Below are 18,687 nucleotides of genomic sequence, written 5' to 3' on the forward strand. Positions count from 1 at the left end.
GGTACTTAAAGTTGGCTAATTGAGGTAAAAATAAATAGGCCAAAAAAACTGCATTACAGTAGAGACACAAAATGTCTCTCTCATAGAGAAACACACTCTTGCCTTTCCGTCAGGGATGTGTGTTACAGAGAGATAAACAGCCTTGGTGTGAGAAGACTGAACCATGTGACTCTGCTGACTAAGTGAGAAGACACACCTTTCCTTTATAGCCTATAAATAAAGACTGGTATGTTTCATACCGGTGCTGCAGATCAGAATCCAACCAAAACAGACAAAAGCCACAAAAGCAGCATGTCTCATTTAAAAAGCAGACACAGCAACACTTTGCTTCATGACACTGTTGCGGCTCATGTTTGGATATGTTCTTCTTTACCTCACTTTCGACCAAAAAGACTTCAAAATGAAAGGTGCAGAAATAAAGGTCAAAACCACAGTATTTTGGGTCAAAGTTTAAACTTATTTTGTCAGAACTTGGACTGGTGTATTTTCAACCTTGTTTTTTCCTGCTCAGCTTACACCACCTGACTTATTTTATCTAGTGATCTTCTCTACAAATCTGCACCATGCAAGCCAAGCCACAATGAAAAGAATCCAGCTCATTCATTTCTGTGGTATTAAAAGACCACACTGACACTTTATGCAGACTAACTATATAGCTAGTTTCCCAAGACACAGGTTAAGCCTACAGTAGATGTGGAATTTTCCCTTGAGAATGCTTTTTAATCTAGTACTAGGCTTGATCTAGATCCGTGAAACTAGCCCTATGGTTAGCCTGCATGGATACCAAGAAAGACCAAAAATAAGTAAAACCTTGAGGGCCTGAGATATGGAGCCTCAGAAGGACAGGCAGTGCTGTTTGTGCAGGTCCGAGGTCAGGTGGTGATGGCCGTTCCATGACTCACTCAGAGCTAAGGAAAGTCATACGCTGGACTAACCAGGGCTCGATAGCAGCCCTCGTGGGACACACAGGTTGTGTCAGAGGCATTGTCATTAGGCCGACCAAGATGGACAAGGAGGTACACACACCATGACACACTCAAGAATTGTGTTGCATGACCACGTGCAATTGGTCAGAGTTAGTCGGGTCAGAGGTCGATTTTCTATTGTAAAGTAAGCCACTGGTGCATTTCCTAAAAGCATTGTAGTGCTAAGATCAACCTTACATCCATAGCCTACAATGGATTTAAGATAATCTTAGTACTACAGTAGTTTGTGTGAGGCCAACCCTCTTTCTCATCCTGAGGGCAGACAACCCCTTCCAGTTAACTAGACCATTAGTCCTTCCATCAATTAATTACCAGACAACAAATGATCAGAAGCAGTCATGTTCACTGTAAACACATTGCCATCCTCAGACTGTGACCAACCGGGCATTGGAGTGGTCATCCCTGATTCCCAGTAATTACTGTGGATGACTGGAACGTAACAGAACCAACAGAGAGGGGTGTAAGCATTTAGCTGAATGGAAATGCATTCAATGCACATAACCTACAGCTGAGTCACTCCCACTCCCTCTCTGCCAAATCATGCTGATGGTATGAGGCGCTGACCATAGGCCCTCCACAGGTATGCAATATTACAGCTGCTGTGCTGATGTTCTCACCAGGAAGGATCACCTATTTGGGTCATGTTGCCCAGTACCTACACAGAGGAGTGGGAGTAAATGGAAGCCAGGAGACCGAGTACAGAGGAATGGTGGACAGTTTTGTTGAGTGGTGTGAGCAGAACCACCTGCTAGTCAATATCAGCAAGACAAAGGAGATGGTGGTGGACTTTAGGAGGACTAGGACGTGGAGGTGGTCCAGAGCTACCTGTACCTGGGGGTGCACCTGGACAATAAACTGGACTGGACTGGTAACACAGATGTCCTGTACAAGGGGCCAGAGGAGGCTCAGGTCCTTTGGTGTGTGCAGGACTCTGCTGAACATGTTCTACCAGTCAGTGGTGGCCAGAGCAGTGCTGTACGTGGTGTTGTGCTGGGGGGGCAGCATCAAGGAAGGTGACACCAAGAGGCTGAACAAGAACATTAGGAAAGCTGGTTCTGTGCTCGGTGTCACCCTGGACGCTGTGGAGGAGGTGGCCAATAGGAGGGTGAGGATCAAACTCCTGGCCATCATGGACAATCTCTCCCATCCCCTATATGACACTGTGGCAGAGCAGAGAAGCTCCTTTATCAACAGACTATTAAAACCATGTTGCACTAAGGAGCGCTATAGGAGATCTTTTCTGCCTGCCGCAATAAGACTGTACAACACCTCCTCCGGCTGGCTTGATCGGGGTGATCAGAGTCAGGCTGGGGGATGTTAAATCACACTGGACTGTTCTTACTGTATATAATGTTTCAGATATGTGTTTTATTTGATTATTCTATTATCACTTTATTGTGTTGTTGTTTGTGATGTGAGCTGCTGTAACGCCTTAATCTCACTTCGGGGATCAATAAAGTACCTATCGATCTATCTATCTATCTAAGGCACAGAGCGGGACAGAGAGTGGAAGTGTTGAAACTCATCATGGGGGTCTGCCTGACTTGGACCATAGCCTTAAGACTGTTGCATGATGCAGGTTAGTTACTGCTGAGACACAACATAGAAATGTTAAATCCAGACCAGGCCCGAAAATAAGAAATACTTGTCCAGTCATTGAGGTATGCAAACTTAGATTCAGTTCCTTTCATAACATTAAACATGTCCTGTGAGGCCATGTTTACAATATATGAATACATCATGAGCCCATTGGTGCAGCAGTACTGCCTGACACAAATACGTTAGACAACTAGAATAAATCTTTGGTTTATAGAAGAGCATATTTTGAACAGATAAGAGGATAGAAGCTGGAATCGGGTTGATTGTTTAAGGAAGGAGCAGACAGATTACCACAGGCTTAGCCACACACCCTCCATTCACACAAAAGGCATCCCATTAAACATTAAACACCCACAGCAAGGCCAACATTCCAGACGGTCCACATCACACCTCTGAGAACAGTATCAGCTACTTGCCATCGAGACAAAGGCAAAGGCTATCGACACTGAAAACTCCCTCACGTTAAAGTTAAGAGGCTAATACCATCTGGGGATTAAAACATTGAATTTGAAAAGTACCAATTGATTGATTAGTAGTGAATTAGTATTCTGCTCATATAGGCCAACACCGTTATGGGTTAGGGTTAGTTAGTTTTAAAACAAATACATGCATGCCACATACATGCATTTTTGTATCAAGCTTATTGTACATAAAATGCCAAAGGGCTTTGAAAGCATTATGGTGACAGAATACCCAAGAGCTGCATGCAGTTAAATAATTCATAAATGAGGCCTGAGGGGGGGACAGTCTGTCTCTCTGGCATTCCCTCCAGAAGAACACTAACACTTAGCTTATAGAAGTTGGTGACAGAAAAACATAAATGCTTCTCTGTGTGGAGGCCTAAGAGATGAGCCACTAACTTCACATGTTGTTACATTTTACACACACATTAACTTGTTGACATTGTAAGTCAGCTAAATGAGGTATCATCCTCCTCTCCCATGGGAGACAGTTTGAGAATCTCACACACTAAAATAAGTCTGTCTGCATGTCTTTCATTCGAGACATTTCATTAGCACTGACCAACATGTATTTCCACACATGGCAACACAAAGCTTCAATTCAAGTGACAGTAAAGTGAAAGCAGAGAGGGCCATGCTACATATGGTCAAAGGCTGCTATGTGGTTAGTTGGCTGTTGCTTGAGCATCACGCAGTGCAACCACCCTGCAATCTAATCAACACATCAGATACAACATGTTCGTGCCTAAATACATCTACTAAATATACCCAAGTCTGCCTATTCACAGTCACAACAAAAAGTCCCCAGCGCTGAGAGTAGGAACCTTGAATTAATTTGCACCAATCTACTGGTGCTGACAGATAATGATGCACCAGAAATGGAGGCCACAAACCTGGGTTAGTTCACCCTAGCCTGATAGTCAATCACTGTTGTAGCCACCTTTTCCATATTTACAATGTATTCACTAAAGATTAATAAATGCTTATTTTACACAGTAACGGCTTAAATGGGTCAAGGAAAGAAAAACAATAAATTAGCCAGGCAAAGTCACCAAGGCTTAGTTAAGCCTAATTAAACATTGCATGGTTGTTTAGAGTCCAAGATCTATGACATCGTATATATAACCAAAACATCAGGAGCAAAAATAAATAAGTAAATAAATAAATATGCATTAACTGTTTAAGACACCAACACTGAGGTTAACATGGTAGCAATACTAATGACAGTGAGTATGTATAGAGCAATGAAGGCCATGTGGGCTGTAGTCACATGCTTCACATTGTGAGAGACAGCATGCAGTTAGGACGGTGCTACAGGTGGAATTTCCCTTGTCTCCCCTTTCTCTTTGACGTCATGTCGGCTGCTAGCCTTCACAGATAGCTGAGGACATGAAACTCAGGTGACAGAGCCTCCGTTGTTGAAACCGACACAGAGAATAAGGAACTTTGCAAAGCAGTTGCCCGTCATACCCCCCGACCAAACACCCAACCCCATTGTGAGATATTCTCTCAGAAAAAGGGAAGTGCAAACAGTTTAAAAAAAAAAAATTGGTTCCTTTATTATTTGAGCTAGTCGCTTCACAGTTTCAGTCTTTCTGAGCGTACACATTTGTTTACACAGTGAAGGCATTGCCACCTTGTGGTTACCTGTGGGGTGTCAAATTACACCAATTCATCCCTGTGAGAACAATCAGTGGGCTGGATTGGAAAGAATCCAAACGAGCCCTAAATGCTTCTCTCTCTATCTCTGAGACCTTCCTTGAGCCTGTAGTAGCTATGTGATAAAATGGAGACTGTCCTCTTATTCACTCACCTGTCTCTCTCAAGGCCACTACATGCGGTACTGGTCCATTGGGAAGCACTAGTGGTGCTTCAGATGTAGAATGAAAGCAAGGCACATGTCCAAGTGCGCATGCAAATCAATATCCAGGAATGCCATTAAGACAGTTAGAAAAGCCTCATATTGAGGACAGGACAGTGCTGGAAGCCCTCAACAAATGGAACACAAAGAAGCATAGTTGTCCATTGTCTGCGGTCATTATCACACTCCTCAGCTGCTCAGAATGCTGATGGTGACATCACTGTCACATGGTAAGTACCAGGGATTCCATTAGCCCCGGCAAGGAGAGGCTTGTGTTTCCTAGTGTGCATAAACACACTATCAACTGCAACCTAATGCCTCCAGATGTCATCCTCCACCATCCTAATCCAGGCTCTGTTTAATGAGAGGCAGGAGGGGTTAGTCTCTCAGAGTCCCTTTGTGCGCACGAGAAATCCCTCCAGCAACAAAGTTCAAAGGCGGAGCAGGGTCGTTGTACATGACTGTCAAGAGGGAGGAAGGGAGACGGAGGGAAGGAAAGAGGGTGGGATATGTAGAAAGACGCACCGGGGGGGGAAATTTCGAAAACAGGAGGAGGATTCTGGGCATCCAACAAGCAGAACCACGATGCTCTGCAGACAAGTATATTTAGAAGCTCTTATTGAGGATAATTGGTTTCAGAAGACAGAAATTTCCAATTAACTGTTTGCCTCTGGGATGGGATGGCTGTGTAGGGATGATAGGGGTGGGGGTGGGAGCGGGGAAGGGTCAGTGGGACCAGCTGATCTCTGTCGCTGATGTGGGCTGAGCAGCACAAAAAGCCCACCACCCCCCGAATGAGTATTCCCCTGCCTCGCCCCTCCCTTTCTGTGGACGACAGCAAGCCACAGCAGGCCAATGAGACGTTAGAGCTTGCATGTCCCACAAGGCCAGCATCTTAAGACAAAAATGTAAACATCTGGCAAACATTTAGATTGGCCACAGATGGGTTGAGTAGATCAAGTTATTTGTGAAAACAGAGTTCTAATGGAGATGTAAGCCAAAATATAAGTACAAAAATAATTACACTGTCATAAAACCAGTGCAATGTATGAGTGGGAACATTGGTTCTGTATGTCATTTCAACAAATCTTTAGGGTGAAGATAGTCTAGTCAATTTTAACCGTAGCTGTGCAACATGTTGATAGAATAACAGACATATGGTTCAGTCTGTGAAACTCCTCCATCATAACAGGCACACATGTGGCTTTCCAACAGAGGGACTAAAGCTCTTGAACCAAATTGCAGGATTATGGAGTAGCACTTTACACAACACAGCTCATATTACTGTTATTACTATTGTAAGTACATTGTAGGCCAATAAGTATATTGGCTACATTGTACAACCGCAATAGCCCTAACCTTGACCCTAACCATCACCCTTTGTACTATGTATGAATGGGGTGGCAGTGAGTAATAACAATAGCCTACTTGTTATTAGGCTGTAAGTACAACAATAATTACACAGTAATAAAAGCAAGGCAATGTATGCCATAGTATTCTCCCATAGTTACTTCAATGAGTCAGCATACCATACCAGGTACGCAAAATCTCACATTCTGCTGCTTGATATCCCGATGATATGCTTAATACTTCAACAAAGGGTGCAATTGAACGAAAGAAAACAACTCATCGCATTCAGGTCCACAAGTGATCCCTCTCACTCACACTCACATGAAGCACGAATGGGCACTGGATCCTTAAGACAGTCCAGCTCTGTCTGCCGGCTACAACAGACGAACTCACACATTAAACACACAGCATCCTATCACATGCCATCCATGGTAGAGGCACAATGACACGGCTACTCAGGACAAGGACTGCAAAGCAGAGCAGTAGGTCATATATCCTGGAGGCTGTTCGCATCAAAAGTTAAGTCATACGGGGTCAGTAGCAGGACGAAACAAAAACTCTTACGTTGGAGTAATTAAAATAGTCTATGTATATTCATATATGGTGAATAGATAATATTCTATTAAATGTTAACTTTTACATAGTAAGCTTCTTTGTAATAGTATCACATCTAATATTCGTCTTGGAAATTAAAGACGCTCCTTAAAGCTAATTGACGGGGAGCAGTAGTCCATACACTGTAGGAAATAGTCTGTTTGGAATCGTATTAAAACTGTTGCCAAAAAAACATACACCAATCACCAACTGAATATTGTAGACTTACCTTGAGTCCCTTCAATTGTCATAAAGTGCCATACATACAAAAAAAAGCAATATTGTGTCTCAAACTAAATCATCTGGTAATGTCTTCAAGAACCACTTAACAGCATATTGATATTATCCAAAAACATAATCCTTCAATCTTCGAATATGAGATGATTAAATGGACACCATGTCTGGCCAACGCTAGTTTCACTATACTTTCGCGTGCCTGACATGGGTTGTTACACTGTTTTTTTTCTTACCGAAAGCCGATGCGTGGGGAATTCCTAGCAGTCACATTTTCCCTAGTAAATGATTGGCCAGCACTAGGGATTCACAATATAATGCGAGCTGTTGATAAAACATAACATTTATTTTGAATTATGTGAACAAGTTTAACTACTGATTAGATGCATTGAAACGCATTGGGCGAAATGTGTCTACATACCTTTTGACCAATATAACTAAGAAAATTATGTGCGGTTCGGTTTTTATTTTCTGGTATCCAGGAGATTACAGTGACATCTACCACAATAGATCCAGGAAATGTCCTGTCAATTTGGGGAAAATATGGTCAACTGCTCTGTCACTTGAGCGCATATCAAATGTTTGGATATGTTGCCAATGCCCACGTTGCTACATTGTAACAGATAAATACGCACTGTCCCTTATTATATCAACAGTAACAGTTTCTACCACGCCCACGTCGTCTATAGGGAGCGCAGTTTCGGTAATAGTGCCTATTTCGGGAAGGGACTTTATGTTGGAAATGAAAGTGTGCGTATCATGTGTGATGAACAGTTAAACAGAAATGTAATTACAATATCACTTAATTAATTTAGTCTGCTAGATAATGTACGACACGGAAATTGATTGCATAGGCTATCCTCACATTGACCACACTTCATTTATGCTTTTTTTAGTCCGTTTTAGAATTATAGTCTATAATAATCAAGTTGCTGCCGCATAATGTAGCGCACTATGAACTGTTCACACTGATGGAATCAAAAGAACTCATTCCCATACCGGGAGTCGAACCCGGGCCGCCTGGGTGAAAACCAGGAATCCTAACCGCTAGACCATATGGGAGCGGATGCACTAACGTGCAATATACAGAGACATATAGCTAGACGACTAATACAGTGTATTCATTATATAGTTAAATGAGGTGCTTTTGTGCTAGTAAGTGCTACCCTTCAGGTGTTCATGATGTTCCCATCATTTTGTCTCATTGTGTCACTGATCGGTGACTACAGCTTAACTAAAAACACTCCTTGTAATATGGTCTGAATTGAACAAATGGCCATTGTTTTTTAAACCTAATGCTCGCCATTCACGGGAATTCATCACCCCCTAGTGTTCAATTAGGTACAGTGTTTATCTCATGCATGATGATGCGAAGACAGTGAATCTTGCTTAGCTAATTACAGGTAGGGCAGTGTGACGCTCGTTTAACTATCTACCCCACTCCATGAGCTAACCTGCATATTGTTCTGTATGCAGCCTGACCTCTATGGGTTTGTATGATCACTCTGAAGAGTATTATGAATAAATGTATGAATTAGGCTGTTTGAGAGAAGCGTTGAATCCTAAGCAACCTGCTCAGTTGTGAGTACATGTTGCTTGAAGTACAGTAGACCAACATACAGCACTATAGAAGGGTGGTGGTGCTCATTTTCAGTTTCCTGTGTCTTGCCATAACCTTTCACTTAAAACGTAGTTTTTGGTCAATAATCTTATTGTGGATGCATATCCTTAACCATGCAATTGTCAACAGCGTGAATCTGAAAACGAACTGCATTTCAAATGGTCTTTCAGGCAGGTTTTGGTTAGTTGGGGTAGTTGACCCCCAGGACACCATACTCAATTCTAATCCAAACATATAACTGCCTTCATATGGTCACACAGAATATTGGTCTGCTCACAACCCATTTCAAATTGATGTTGTGAAGTTGAACATCATGTGATCGACATTACATCTTAATTAGGCCTAAGTAGCCGGCAATTCATAGACATGCTGATTTACAGTGTTTGTAAAAATATATGCCTTGTACACCCAAATATGGATGCTAAACATATGACGTAATTTTTACAGGACTGACCCAAAGTTGAGGGAGACAGAGGGTTCACTCAACCATTGTTGACCATTGGTATATGTGAACTTCAATTACATATTGGGAAAAAGATAGGTTATTGGTGAATATTTAAGGAAACATATATTTAATCTGTGTATTATCATTCTAAATTTACAAGAATTTCAATGATCTGTGGCCATTTCCTTCCTGTCGTTTTTCACGCCCCTTTTTTCTAAAGTGGTGGTAGCGTCCTAGCCCTCTGACATCCTAGCGGAGAGGAACAGGCGAAAAATATTTGGCTAGCTAGCCAGCCAGCGAAACTGATACGTTCGTGGGAAATAGAGTATTTACAGTGTAATAATTGATCAATTTTCAAACATAGACATTGTAACCATATGTTTACATTTTCAAGTTCCGTTTGAACAGAATGTCAACCCCAGCAAGACGTCGTTTAATGAGAGATTTTAAACGGTAAGCGATAGTGAAAACAGACCTCGACTAGCTAGCTGGCTAAGCTAGTAGTCGCACCGGTTGTTTCTGTTTATACGTAATGTCAACTATTCTCGATAGGAAATACACTCCCAACTTAGTTAAGTGGCTACCTAGAGACGTTTTACACATGAAAATCCTATGTATACCTGTTATTGCTGTCTTATCTCAAAAGTCAAAGCTTGGAAAATGTTTGCCATTACAAAAGCGAATCCAGAATTCATGGTGCTGTCCTACCAAGTTTCACATCCTGTCTCATTGAAACTTGGGCAACGTAGCTGTGTAGCTAGTTAGCCAACTTTAGCGAGCTGTTCTTTACAGGTAGCCTTTGTATTTAACAAGCTATGTATTTTTTTGCAGACTTCAAGAGGACCCTCCAGCCGGAGTCAGTGGAGCCCCATCAGAAAATAATATCATGGTGTGGAATGCTGTCATTTTTGGGTAAGTGACTGATCCAAAAGAAATCTACCTGGAGAGCACAAAGTTAGTGTCCCTTGTGTCACAGATTATGTATTGCTACCTACCAATTACCTGCGTAAATCACCCCGGCCTGAACGTCCCAAGCCTCAGAAACACGTTTGTGCAACTACAAGTGTGATAGTTCAATTAGAATGAATTAGAAATGTGGTGGTTCAGATGTCTCACATTAAGACAGGGTGACTGATAATATTGTCTACGGTTGACAAACTATTTTCTCTCCATCCTTTAGACCAGAGGGAACACCTTTCGAAGATGGTAAGTATTCAAAAATATTCAGCTGAGCTGTGTGTGCTGCCTACATGTTATGCAATGTTATACGTTAATGGAAAGGTCTTAATGCAGCTTTTTCTGCCTTATTGTAAAATGTTGAGCCTTTGACTAACCATGCCTAAACTTTTTTTTTTTTTTTTTTCATTTGTATTTTTTTCTTATCAACAACTGTCGTTGTATGTAGGTTTACAGCAACATATTTCAAGACTAGAGGGTGCTGTGTCTTGTCAGAAAATTACATCAATCCAGCGTCTGAATGAGCAGGCCAACCTTTAATTTGTTTCATGGTTGAGCTGACATTACTCCCTGCCAGTAAAGGAAAATGTAGACTTTCAATGGGGTAACTCATGGGGGAGGTTTTGGGCCTACAAAAACAGTGCCCTGCATAAGTATTAAGACAGTGAAGAATTTTTCCTTCTTTTGGCTCTATACTCTAAATGTTTGGGTTTAAAATCAAACAATTGCTATGAGGTGAAAGAAGAAATTATCATCTTTTATTTGAGTAAGGCATTTGTGTACATATTGGTTTCACCATTTAGAAATGACAACACTTTTTATCCATAGTCCCCCTATTTCAGTGTTGTCATTTCTAAATGGTGAAACCAATATTTACACAAATACCCTCAAATAAAAGCTGACAATCTATACTTAAACCTCATAGTTGTTTGATTTCAAATCTAAACTTTTGGAGTATGTCCCATTATTTGGAGTATGTCCCATTACTTATGCAGTGCACTGTATCAGGTGTAATTTTCTTAATGTCATGTTATCATGCGTATAAGACTAGCCAGTAATGCTCTCTGTTCGTAACTGTTAGAGTTGGGCCAAAATACTTGCTGCCCGGGTAATACCTTTAAAAAAAAAAAAAAAAAAAGGTGGAACCTTTGTGCCAGCAACAAAGACCAGACCAGGTCCCACCCCACACCTTTTTTTGAGCCCAAGCACTGGTGGGGTTTTTTTGGTGCGTTTGTTTCCACTACTCTTCCCCTCCCCTCATGTAAGTGTAATTTGATCCCACCATCATAGCTCGAGATGCGCCGTCAGTGCATGCGCTTGTTTACTTAGCTTCAGTACCGTTTTTTGCATCTCTCTGGCTGCCCTAGCAGGCTCAACATCTTCCACAGTGTGACTGATCACACCACTTGCGTTGCATATGCCAGTTTATTTGTTTGGCGGTAATGATGTTATGGCAAAATAACGGTATGGACTATGTGGCGGGAATTATACCAGTGTAAGCTTGTACACCGTATGCTACCAGCAATAATAATAACACTTTCTACCGGTCCAAGAAGGTCATCTTACACTTCCCCTGTGCTTTCTATGTTTGCACTAAAACTTTTGTGTTTTCAGGAACTTTCAAACTCACAATAGAATTCACAGAAGAGTATCCTAATAAGCCTCCAACAGTGCGCTTTGTCAGCAAAATGTTTCATCCAAATGGTAAATTACCTTCACATTGTGTCATCTTTTCCCCAAATATGAGAAATGGCGTTTCATGTTTTTCAACAAGTGTTACAGTATAATAGGGGTGTAAATGTGTGATCTTTGTCTTGTGTAGTTTATGCAGATGGTAGTATATGCTTGGACATTCTTCAGAACCGCTGGAGTCCAACTTATGATGTGTCTTCAATCTTAACTTCGATACAGGTATTTTCAACATACATGGCTAAATACAGATTAGCTAATCTTTGAATAAGTATTTCATCATAATGGTAATCTGATGTACTTTAATTTGCCATCACATAATGGAATATTATAATATTCTCACTTTTCAAACTAAAAGTGAAATGATACCAAAAAGCTATTCTTAATAACATTTCTGTTATTGTTATAGTCTCTACTGGATGAGCCAAATCCAAACAGTCCAGCTAACAGCCAGGCAGCTCAGCTGTACCAGGAGAACAAGCGGGAGTATGAGAAGAGGGTTTCTGCCATTGTGGAACAGAGTTGGCGTGATTGTTGACCCCTTGACCGTTCACAAATGACCAATATCCAGCCTCAAGTCAAGAAAACACAAAACAAGAAAAACATCTCACAAAGAAATGAAATGAAATACACATCATGTTTTCATCATCCTTCTCCTAAGTATATTTGTCTGTTCCATAGCTGTTACTAGGTTTGTATGCTGTTGTGTTGTGGTTTCCCTTCATGCAGAATGCTCCTCCTGGACAAAAGCACATCTTCATCAAAGTAAATGTACTGTGTTATATCTGGGTTACTTGCAATGTCTTTTCCCCCCCATTTTAAACCTGCCACAAAAGTATGTTCTTTTTTTATCAAGAATGACTTTTGTATCTTGTCATTGTAGTGATTTTAAGTTCTTTCCCACACAGTATGGGTTGGTTGGATGTTGAAGATTAACATTTAAGTAGAGGTGCTTGCAGTGTGATCATAATGCTGTGTTTTCTCAAATGAACACGCTCATGAGTGTTTTCTTGTGTTTTCAGGGTTTTGTTTGTGGCCTCTCGTATTTGCCCTGTAATGTTACAGTGTAAAAAAAAAAACAATGTAAGGAAGACCAGATTGTTGACCCGGAAAACTGAGTGTTCTGTGAATCTCTTGACGAGCTTTTTACTTCATACACAGAACTTAGAATGTACATTGTTGGTGCAGGGGCTGTGTGTGTAAAGTAAGATCTCTGTGCCCTATTATTTGAGTTCCATTTATAGTACATTTATTTTATACCGGGCATGATGCTGTGTTTGCATTTTCTAATGTAGTATCCTCTACAGTAACATTTTCTAAGGCACATACATTTTCAGAGTGTACAATTTGCATTAGTAACCCATGTAACAAACTGTACATTTTCTTATTTCTTGTAAATAAAAGAAATATACATCCTGTCTTCTTAAGAGAGAATGGGTGTGAGCCTTGCAATGTATATACAGTTAAGTACGGGTGATATGCATATGATACATCTTATTGTCCCGGGTGCTTTGTATGTTAAGGAAAAAGGGAATGTCTGCAACTCGTGTTGCATTGTTCTCACTGATTTATTAGACAAATAGTTGTTTCAGTCCCACTGGGGTCTTTGTAAGGTCAACTCAAACAATGACCCCACACCTGCTCCAACAAACTGCTGAGGCTCAAAGGTGAGGTTTCATTGTTTGAGTTGACCTGACAAAGATCCCAGTGGATCAACACATTTAGTTTGTCTATAAAATCAGAGTGGGAGCATTATCAGTTGCAGTCTTTACCATTTTTTTCCAGATTTTATTCCACCCCTGGCTAAAGTTGAGCACTTCAACTATAACCACTGACATTTTATGATGCATGCCTTGCCTTGAATATAGTACAAGCATTCAAGTCAACTCAGTCACAAATTCAAGTCCAGTCAGTCGACGATAATCAGATTTAATTTATTGTTCATAGGTATTACAGCTGTGAAAACAAGCAGACAAGTTAACGGTATCCACGTAGACTAATATATCTGACATATCACAGAGATCACAGCTTGCGCATTAACCATGTCAAGGATATCAAATTCCCACTTATGGAGGAAGCTTTGATTTTTTTTAAATGATCTCCACTTATCCAAGGGATAAAAGCAACACTGCAAGTATTGTGGAATAGATGTATCAATCCATACAACATGACAGATCCTCTTCATCCCTCATCACTTTCCCCAAAGTAAACTAACAACAATGTTCATCACACAAGAAAAGAATCATTGAAAGATTTCAAACATTCCGCTGGTAAAATCTTTTTGTCAAAATACTGACATTTTTATTAACTTTCTAAATGAAGAAGCCTGTGGACGTGACGGCACAAAGCATTTTAAGTTCAGCGTATTGTGCAAATGTGAAACTGACAGAAGACAACAAAATTGTGGAATGACAGGCTTAAAACAATGACACCAAAAATATGTACTTGTATTCAAAAGTCCCTGCTGAAGCAAAATATGCTTGAAATATTCTTCCAGGAAAAGGAATACAGGGACCACTGAAATTTTCCCCGAAAAGACAAGCCTACATGATTGATACATTTCACCGAACAATAGAACTTTGCCTACCAAACTTTCTACATCAAGTGTGTAATATGTTCCGTGGTAGCAGGCTTGGAAAGTTTTTTGGCGACTACGCCACGTCCAGTCAGTGTGAGGCCTGAGGTTTCACTAACTCGTATCGTCCAACCTGTCCTTCCTGCAGGAGCTGGCCAATGAGCTGGTCTTTGTGCACCTTGCGGCTGACAATGAGGAAGCGTTGCCTGCCTGCTCCGTATGACTTACTTCGAAGGCCGTACTTCTGTGATATCTGGTGTATCTGCTTGCGTTCGTCGTTGTTGAGCTCGGTGGAGAAGCGCAGGTCATCCTGGCGGTCCGAGCCGGCATAGTTACGGATGATGTCCTCGATGTCCTGTTTGCTAAGCTGGTTCCCAGGTCTGTTCATAGCCATACCCAATCCCTCTCTGGAGAACTGCTCTTTGACCTTAATGGGTTCTGAGATGCCCTCCCCTTCCCGACCTAAACCGCCGCCCTTCCAGCCCATCTTCCGGAGCAGCTGGTTCCCAATATTATCCTCCTTTATCTCCTGCCTACTGGCCTCTTCACCAGAGTGGGCAAGGATCTGATGGCGGGAGATGGCATCTGCATTACCCTCCTTTCTGAGGTTTGATTTCACCACAGCCTGTGTCCGTCTGAGTGTGGACAGGGCCTGTTCTGCTGCAATATGCTTCACCGTTTTCTTGGGTCCAATGCCTGCCGCTACGTATTGATCCTCCAGATAGACTTCACACCTCCAGCGGTGGTCTGGTAGCACAGTGAACTTATAATCAGCAGCCACCTTGTTAAACTGTGCAGTGTCGTTAATGATGCAGATGGCGTTGTCAGAGTTCTCCAAGATAACCAACTCGCTCAAATGCTTCTTCCGGCCGCCATGGTGACCACCACCACCAAAGCGTCCACTCGGTGCTGGGTCTGAGTGGTGGTTTCCTCGGTGCTGTTGTTGTTGCTGCTGCTGCTCCTGCCTAGATGCCTGGTTCATGCGCAGTTTCCTAAGAGCTTCTTCAGCTGCTGTATGCTTAGAGGTCTTCTTACTGCCCCTGGCCTGTGCCACCAGCTCATCCTGCAGATAGACACTACACTGCCATGCGCTGCTGTTGGGGACCACATCAAACTTGTAGTCAATCTTCATGCGATTGAAGGCAGCAGAGTTGTTGAGAATGCAGATGGCATCATGGGCGTTGTCAACTATGACAAACTCTGTCCAGTGCTTGCGTTTGTCAGGCTCGTATTGCCCCTTGGAGCTAGGTGTAGGCTTATCTTCAGGGTTGCGTAACGCAGGTAGGAAGGCCGGGGTAGGGCAGTGCATCTGGCACACCACAATATCATTGACCATGGAGTGTCTGTATCTGCGTTGCACTACACGGACCTCTACCGGTTTCAAGAAGAGCTTAACAGCCTGCTCAGAAGCGCGGTCCCTGGCCCCATTTTTGCTGCCAGAGTACCCAGTAGCAAGGTATACACACTGGCATCTCAGCTCACACGCATAGCCGTCGGTCGGAACTTTCCTGTTTTTGGGTAAGTCTGCTGGAGGGATATCCTTCAGGTTGACATAGATGTACTCCGGATTGGTCTTGCATGCCTGAATGCTGCGGCTCAGCATGAAATTATAGTTAGGAGTGTCGGGTCCGCTCATGAATGCAGGGTCTCTAAAAGTGACTGCCATTGAGGCTGCCACTGCAGTGATCAACCTCTGCTTCTCCGCCATTGTGGCTTGAGCTATAGGGACGGGCTGTGAAGAAGACCCAGAGACGGAGGAGGGGGTGGGGCTGCTCCTCCCTGGGCTGCTATACATCCTGCTGAATACTCTGCTGGATGAGGGTCTGTCCTGATGACCGAAGCCTATGCCCTGGCGTCCAGAATCCCAGCCCCCTGACCGGCTGCCCCCTCCATATCCACCGAACCTGAAGCCTTGAGAGTAAGAATCCTCCGGCTGCCGAGAGCTGTGGGCCTCAAATCTGGCCGAATAGTCCTGTTGCATTTTTGCCATGTAATTTGAGGTGGAACCCCTGCTCCCATAGCCTACACCACTGGAGCTACTTGGGGGTATGTCTCTGTCTCTCTCTCTTTCTCTCTCTCTGTGGTCAGTCCAAGAGTCTGAACCGTACGGCATAACCCTGTCGAACGCAGGTCTTGAGGCAGAGGAGCCCTGACCTCGGCTGCTACCATAAGAGGGGCGGTCAGAGTCCCGCTGCCTCACGCTGTTCATCTCTCCCCTCCGGCGCTCTTTGTCATTCTCCTTCTCATCGTTGCCAGACCCGCCGCCGCTGCTTCCGCCGCTAACAAATTGCACGGGCTCAAAACGCGGTCTGGAACCAAATTTTGATACAGGCATTTTCCTCATGGGCTCTTCTCCTAAGATAAACAGGACAGAGAGAGAGAATAATTAGCTTACTTTACAAGAACCCTTTCCTCCACTTCCCAACATATCCCACTTGTTCACAACTGTTGCACCACGAAAATATAACATTAATAATAAAACAATCATACAATTATTTTCTTCCCTTTCTCTAGCTCTGTGACTTCTAGAAAGTCTTACTTGCAAGTATATCTGTGTCACTTCGACTTAATGAACAGTACTTCATCTTATGCGTCTACACATCTTATGCGAAGTGTCATCTTCATAATTGTATAAATGTATGTTTTAATGAAGTGAAAAACACATCCAATTGTTTAGGCAGTTTAGGCCTATAGCTGCAAAAAAAAAAAAAAAAATAAGAACAAACAAAGAACCAAATTTTACTTACTGCCATCTGATGAATTGGGTCGCTTTTTTGCTTCACTTGGAACCAGCTCAAAAGAGGGCATTTCGCCAATATCAATCCCTTCGTCCATCTCCTGCGCGTTCCACATCAGATCAGGGCCATACCTTCAAAGAAAACAAAAGTGTGTCAGATCTATCTAGTTGATACAGAAAATTGGGTTTCACTCACTTGTCAAGTCACAACAGACACAGATAAAACATTGATGCATTATGTAGTGGTCTTGAGTGGAAATGCAACTACAAGTTCAGGGACCTTAGAGCAGGGGTTCCCAAACATTTTTGAACATCAATCATTTCCTGTGACCCGAACAACTTCATTGCGGACTATGCCAACACAACAATGACGTCCAAGTATATTCTAATCGTCTAAAATATGCTCTAATTGGTTGTATATGAACCCTAAAACACTGCAAAATAGGCTACAGGTCTAATACACAGACAATGTTCGTCTTCATACGAAATGCAACTGTTTGTCTTATTTATAAAATCCTACAGGTTAGTTAGATTTTCTCTGGGGACCCTCCAAGTTTGGGAACCGCTGCTTTAGACGGAGTCTAACTGCGCCTCGGTCCGTGGGTTCTGATCACAGGCTGGCTCTGCAGCATGGCCACCATGTCGCAAAGAATTGTGGGTTTAGCTAGATACAGTAGCCATCTGCCTGGCTTTACACTAATGCAGCAATTTCAGAGACTACACATTATACATGTGATTCTCTAATCATCCTATTTAACAATGGTGGCTATAATATGTACATCATTAGCTTTCGGATTATAAATGCAAGATCGACTATACAACATGCCAAGCAAGCACAATGCTAACATTAGCTGGCAAAGCTAGTTAGCATAGCACATTTCGCACAATTCATTGTTGTGTTGGCTACAGATTATAATCATGGTAGCTACTTGCGTCACGATAAAAACACGATTGAGCCCTTTACAGTGTACATTATTTGCAGATAAAAGATTCTATCTAGTACTGATCAAATTAGATGGTCTTTGCAAACTAGCAACCTAGACACCCAGTGACGCAGCTAGTAAACAAGCTGAAATGGTTAACGCTAGCTTGCGTGGCTAAGTTGTTCATCGAAAAAGATGCATCCTCTTCTTGCACTGCAGTGTAGCCTACGATTGCGAATATATATAAATAAATAGTGTTAACATCAAAGGAATACTGTTAAGACATTGGTTTCATCTGCACGTATTTCGCTATGAGACACTTTCATACCTCTAGTGTAGCTCCGACGTCTGTCCCTGCGCCCTTGATGTCAGTCTTCAGGCTAGCTAGCTAGTTGGCCACTGGCTGGATGCCCCGTCGTTGACACGCTTGCTAGCTGCGTTAGTCCTTCTCTCTGATCATGGCTACATCCGCTGTCCGGGGCAACAGGGGATATGCCACATCATGGCTCCTTTCAACTAGCTAGCTAAGTGACTTGATTCTGTTTTACCTCAACACGTATGACCCGAATCTATTTGTGAGGCGGATTAGAATCGATGGCAATTTATTAACTGTTCATACAGTGTCGAATGGCATCGCAACCTCACACACATCCCT

At 42.4% G+C, this 18,687-nt stretch overlaps 2 protein-coding genes across 2 annotated transcripts; one reads left to right on the forward strand and one right to left on the reverse strand.

Moving 5' to 3' along the window:
• The first annotated feature begins 9,423 nt into the window (after nt 1-9,423).
• Nucleotides 9,424-13,221, forward strand: LOC310815857 (ubiquitin-conjugating enzyme E2 A). The gene is made up of 6 exons (XM_083685800.1): nt 9,424-9,604; nt 9,983-10,063; nt 10,332-10,357; nt 11,723-11,812; nt 11,931-12,019; nt 12,207-13,221. Exons 1-6 carry the CDS (start codon nt 9,561-9,563, stop codon nt 12,333-12,335), a joined length of 459 nt encoding a protein of 152 aa, XP_083541926.1. The 5' UTR covers nt 9,424-9,560; the 3' UTR covers nt 12,336-13,221.
• Nucleotides 13,222-13,876: 655 nt separating this feature from the next.
• On the reverse strand, nt 13,877-18,682 carry nkrf (NFKB repressing factor). Its single transcript, XM_083686195.1, has 3 exons — nt 18,361-18,682; nt 17,120-17,241; nt 13,877-16,727 (listed from the first exon to the last, which is right to left on the reverse strand). Exons 2-3 carry the CDS (start codon nt 17,223-17,225, stop codon nt 14,464-14,466), a joined length of 2,370 nt encoding a protein of 789 aa, XP_083542321.1. The 5' UTR covers nt 17,226-17,241; nt 18,361-18,682; the 3' UTR covers nt 13,877-14,463.
• Nucleotides 18,683-18,687: the final 5 nt, after the last annotated feature.

The sequence above is a fragment of the Argentina silus genome, assembly GCF_951799395.1.
Source record: "Argentina silus genome assembly, chromosome: 15".
Taxonomy (NCBI): Eukaryota; Metazoa; Chordata; class Actinopteri; order Argentiniformes; family Argentinidae; genus Argentina; species Argentina silus.

Coding starts and splice junctions, on each gene's coding strand:
- nkrf (XM_083686195.1), bottom strand. CDS start 17,225: ATGTGGAACGCGCAGGAGATGGACGAAGGGATTGATATTGGCGAAATG. Junction 16,728..17,119: donor ACCCAATTCATCAGATGGCA/GTAAGTAAAATT, acceptor TGTTTATCTTAG/GAGAAGAGCCCATGAGGAAA.
- LOC310815857 (XM_083685800.1), top strand. CDS start 9,561: ATGTCAACCCCAGCAAGACGTCGTTTAATGAGAGATTTTAAACG. Junction 9,605..9,982: donor TTAATGAGAGATTTTAAACG/GTAAGCGATAGT, acceptor ATTTTTTTGCAG/ACTTCAAGAGGACCCTCCAG. Junction 10,064..10,331: donor TGGAATGCTGTCATTTTTGG/GTAAGTGACTGA, acceptor TCCATCCTTTAG/ACCAGAGGGAACACCTTTCG.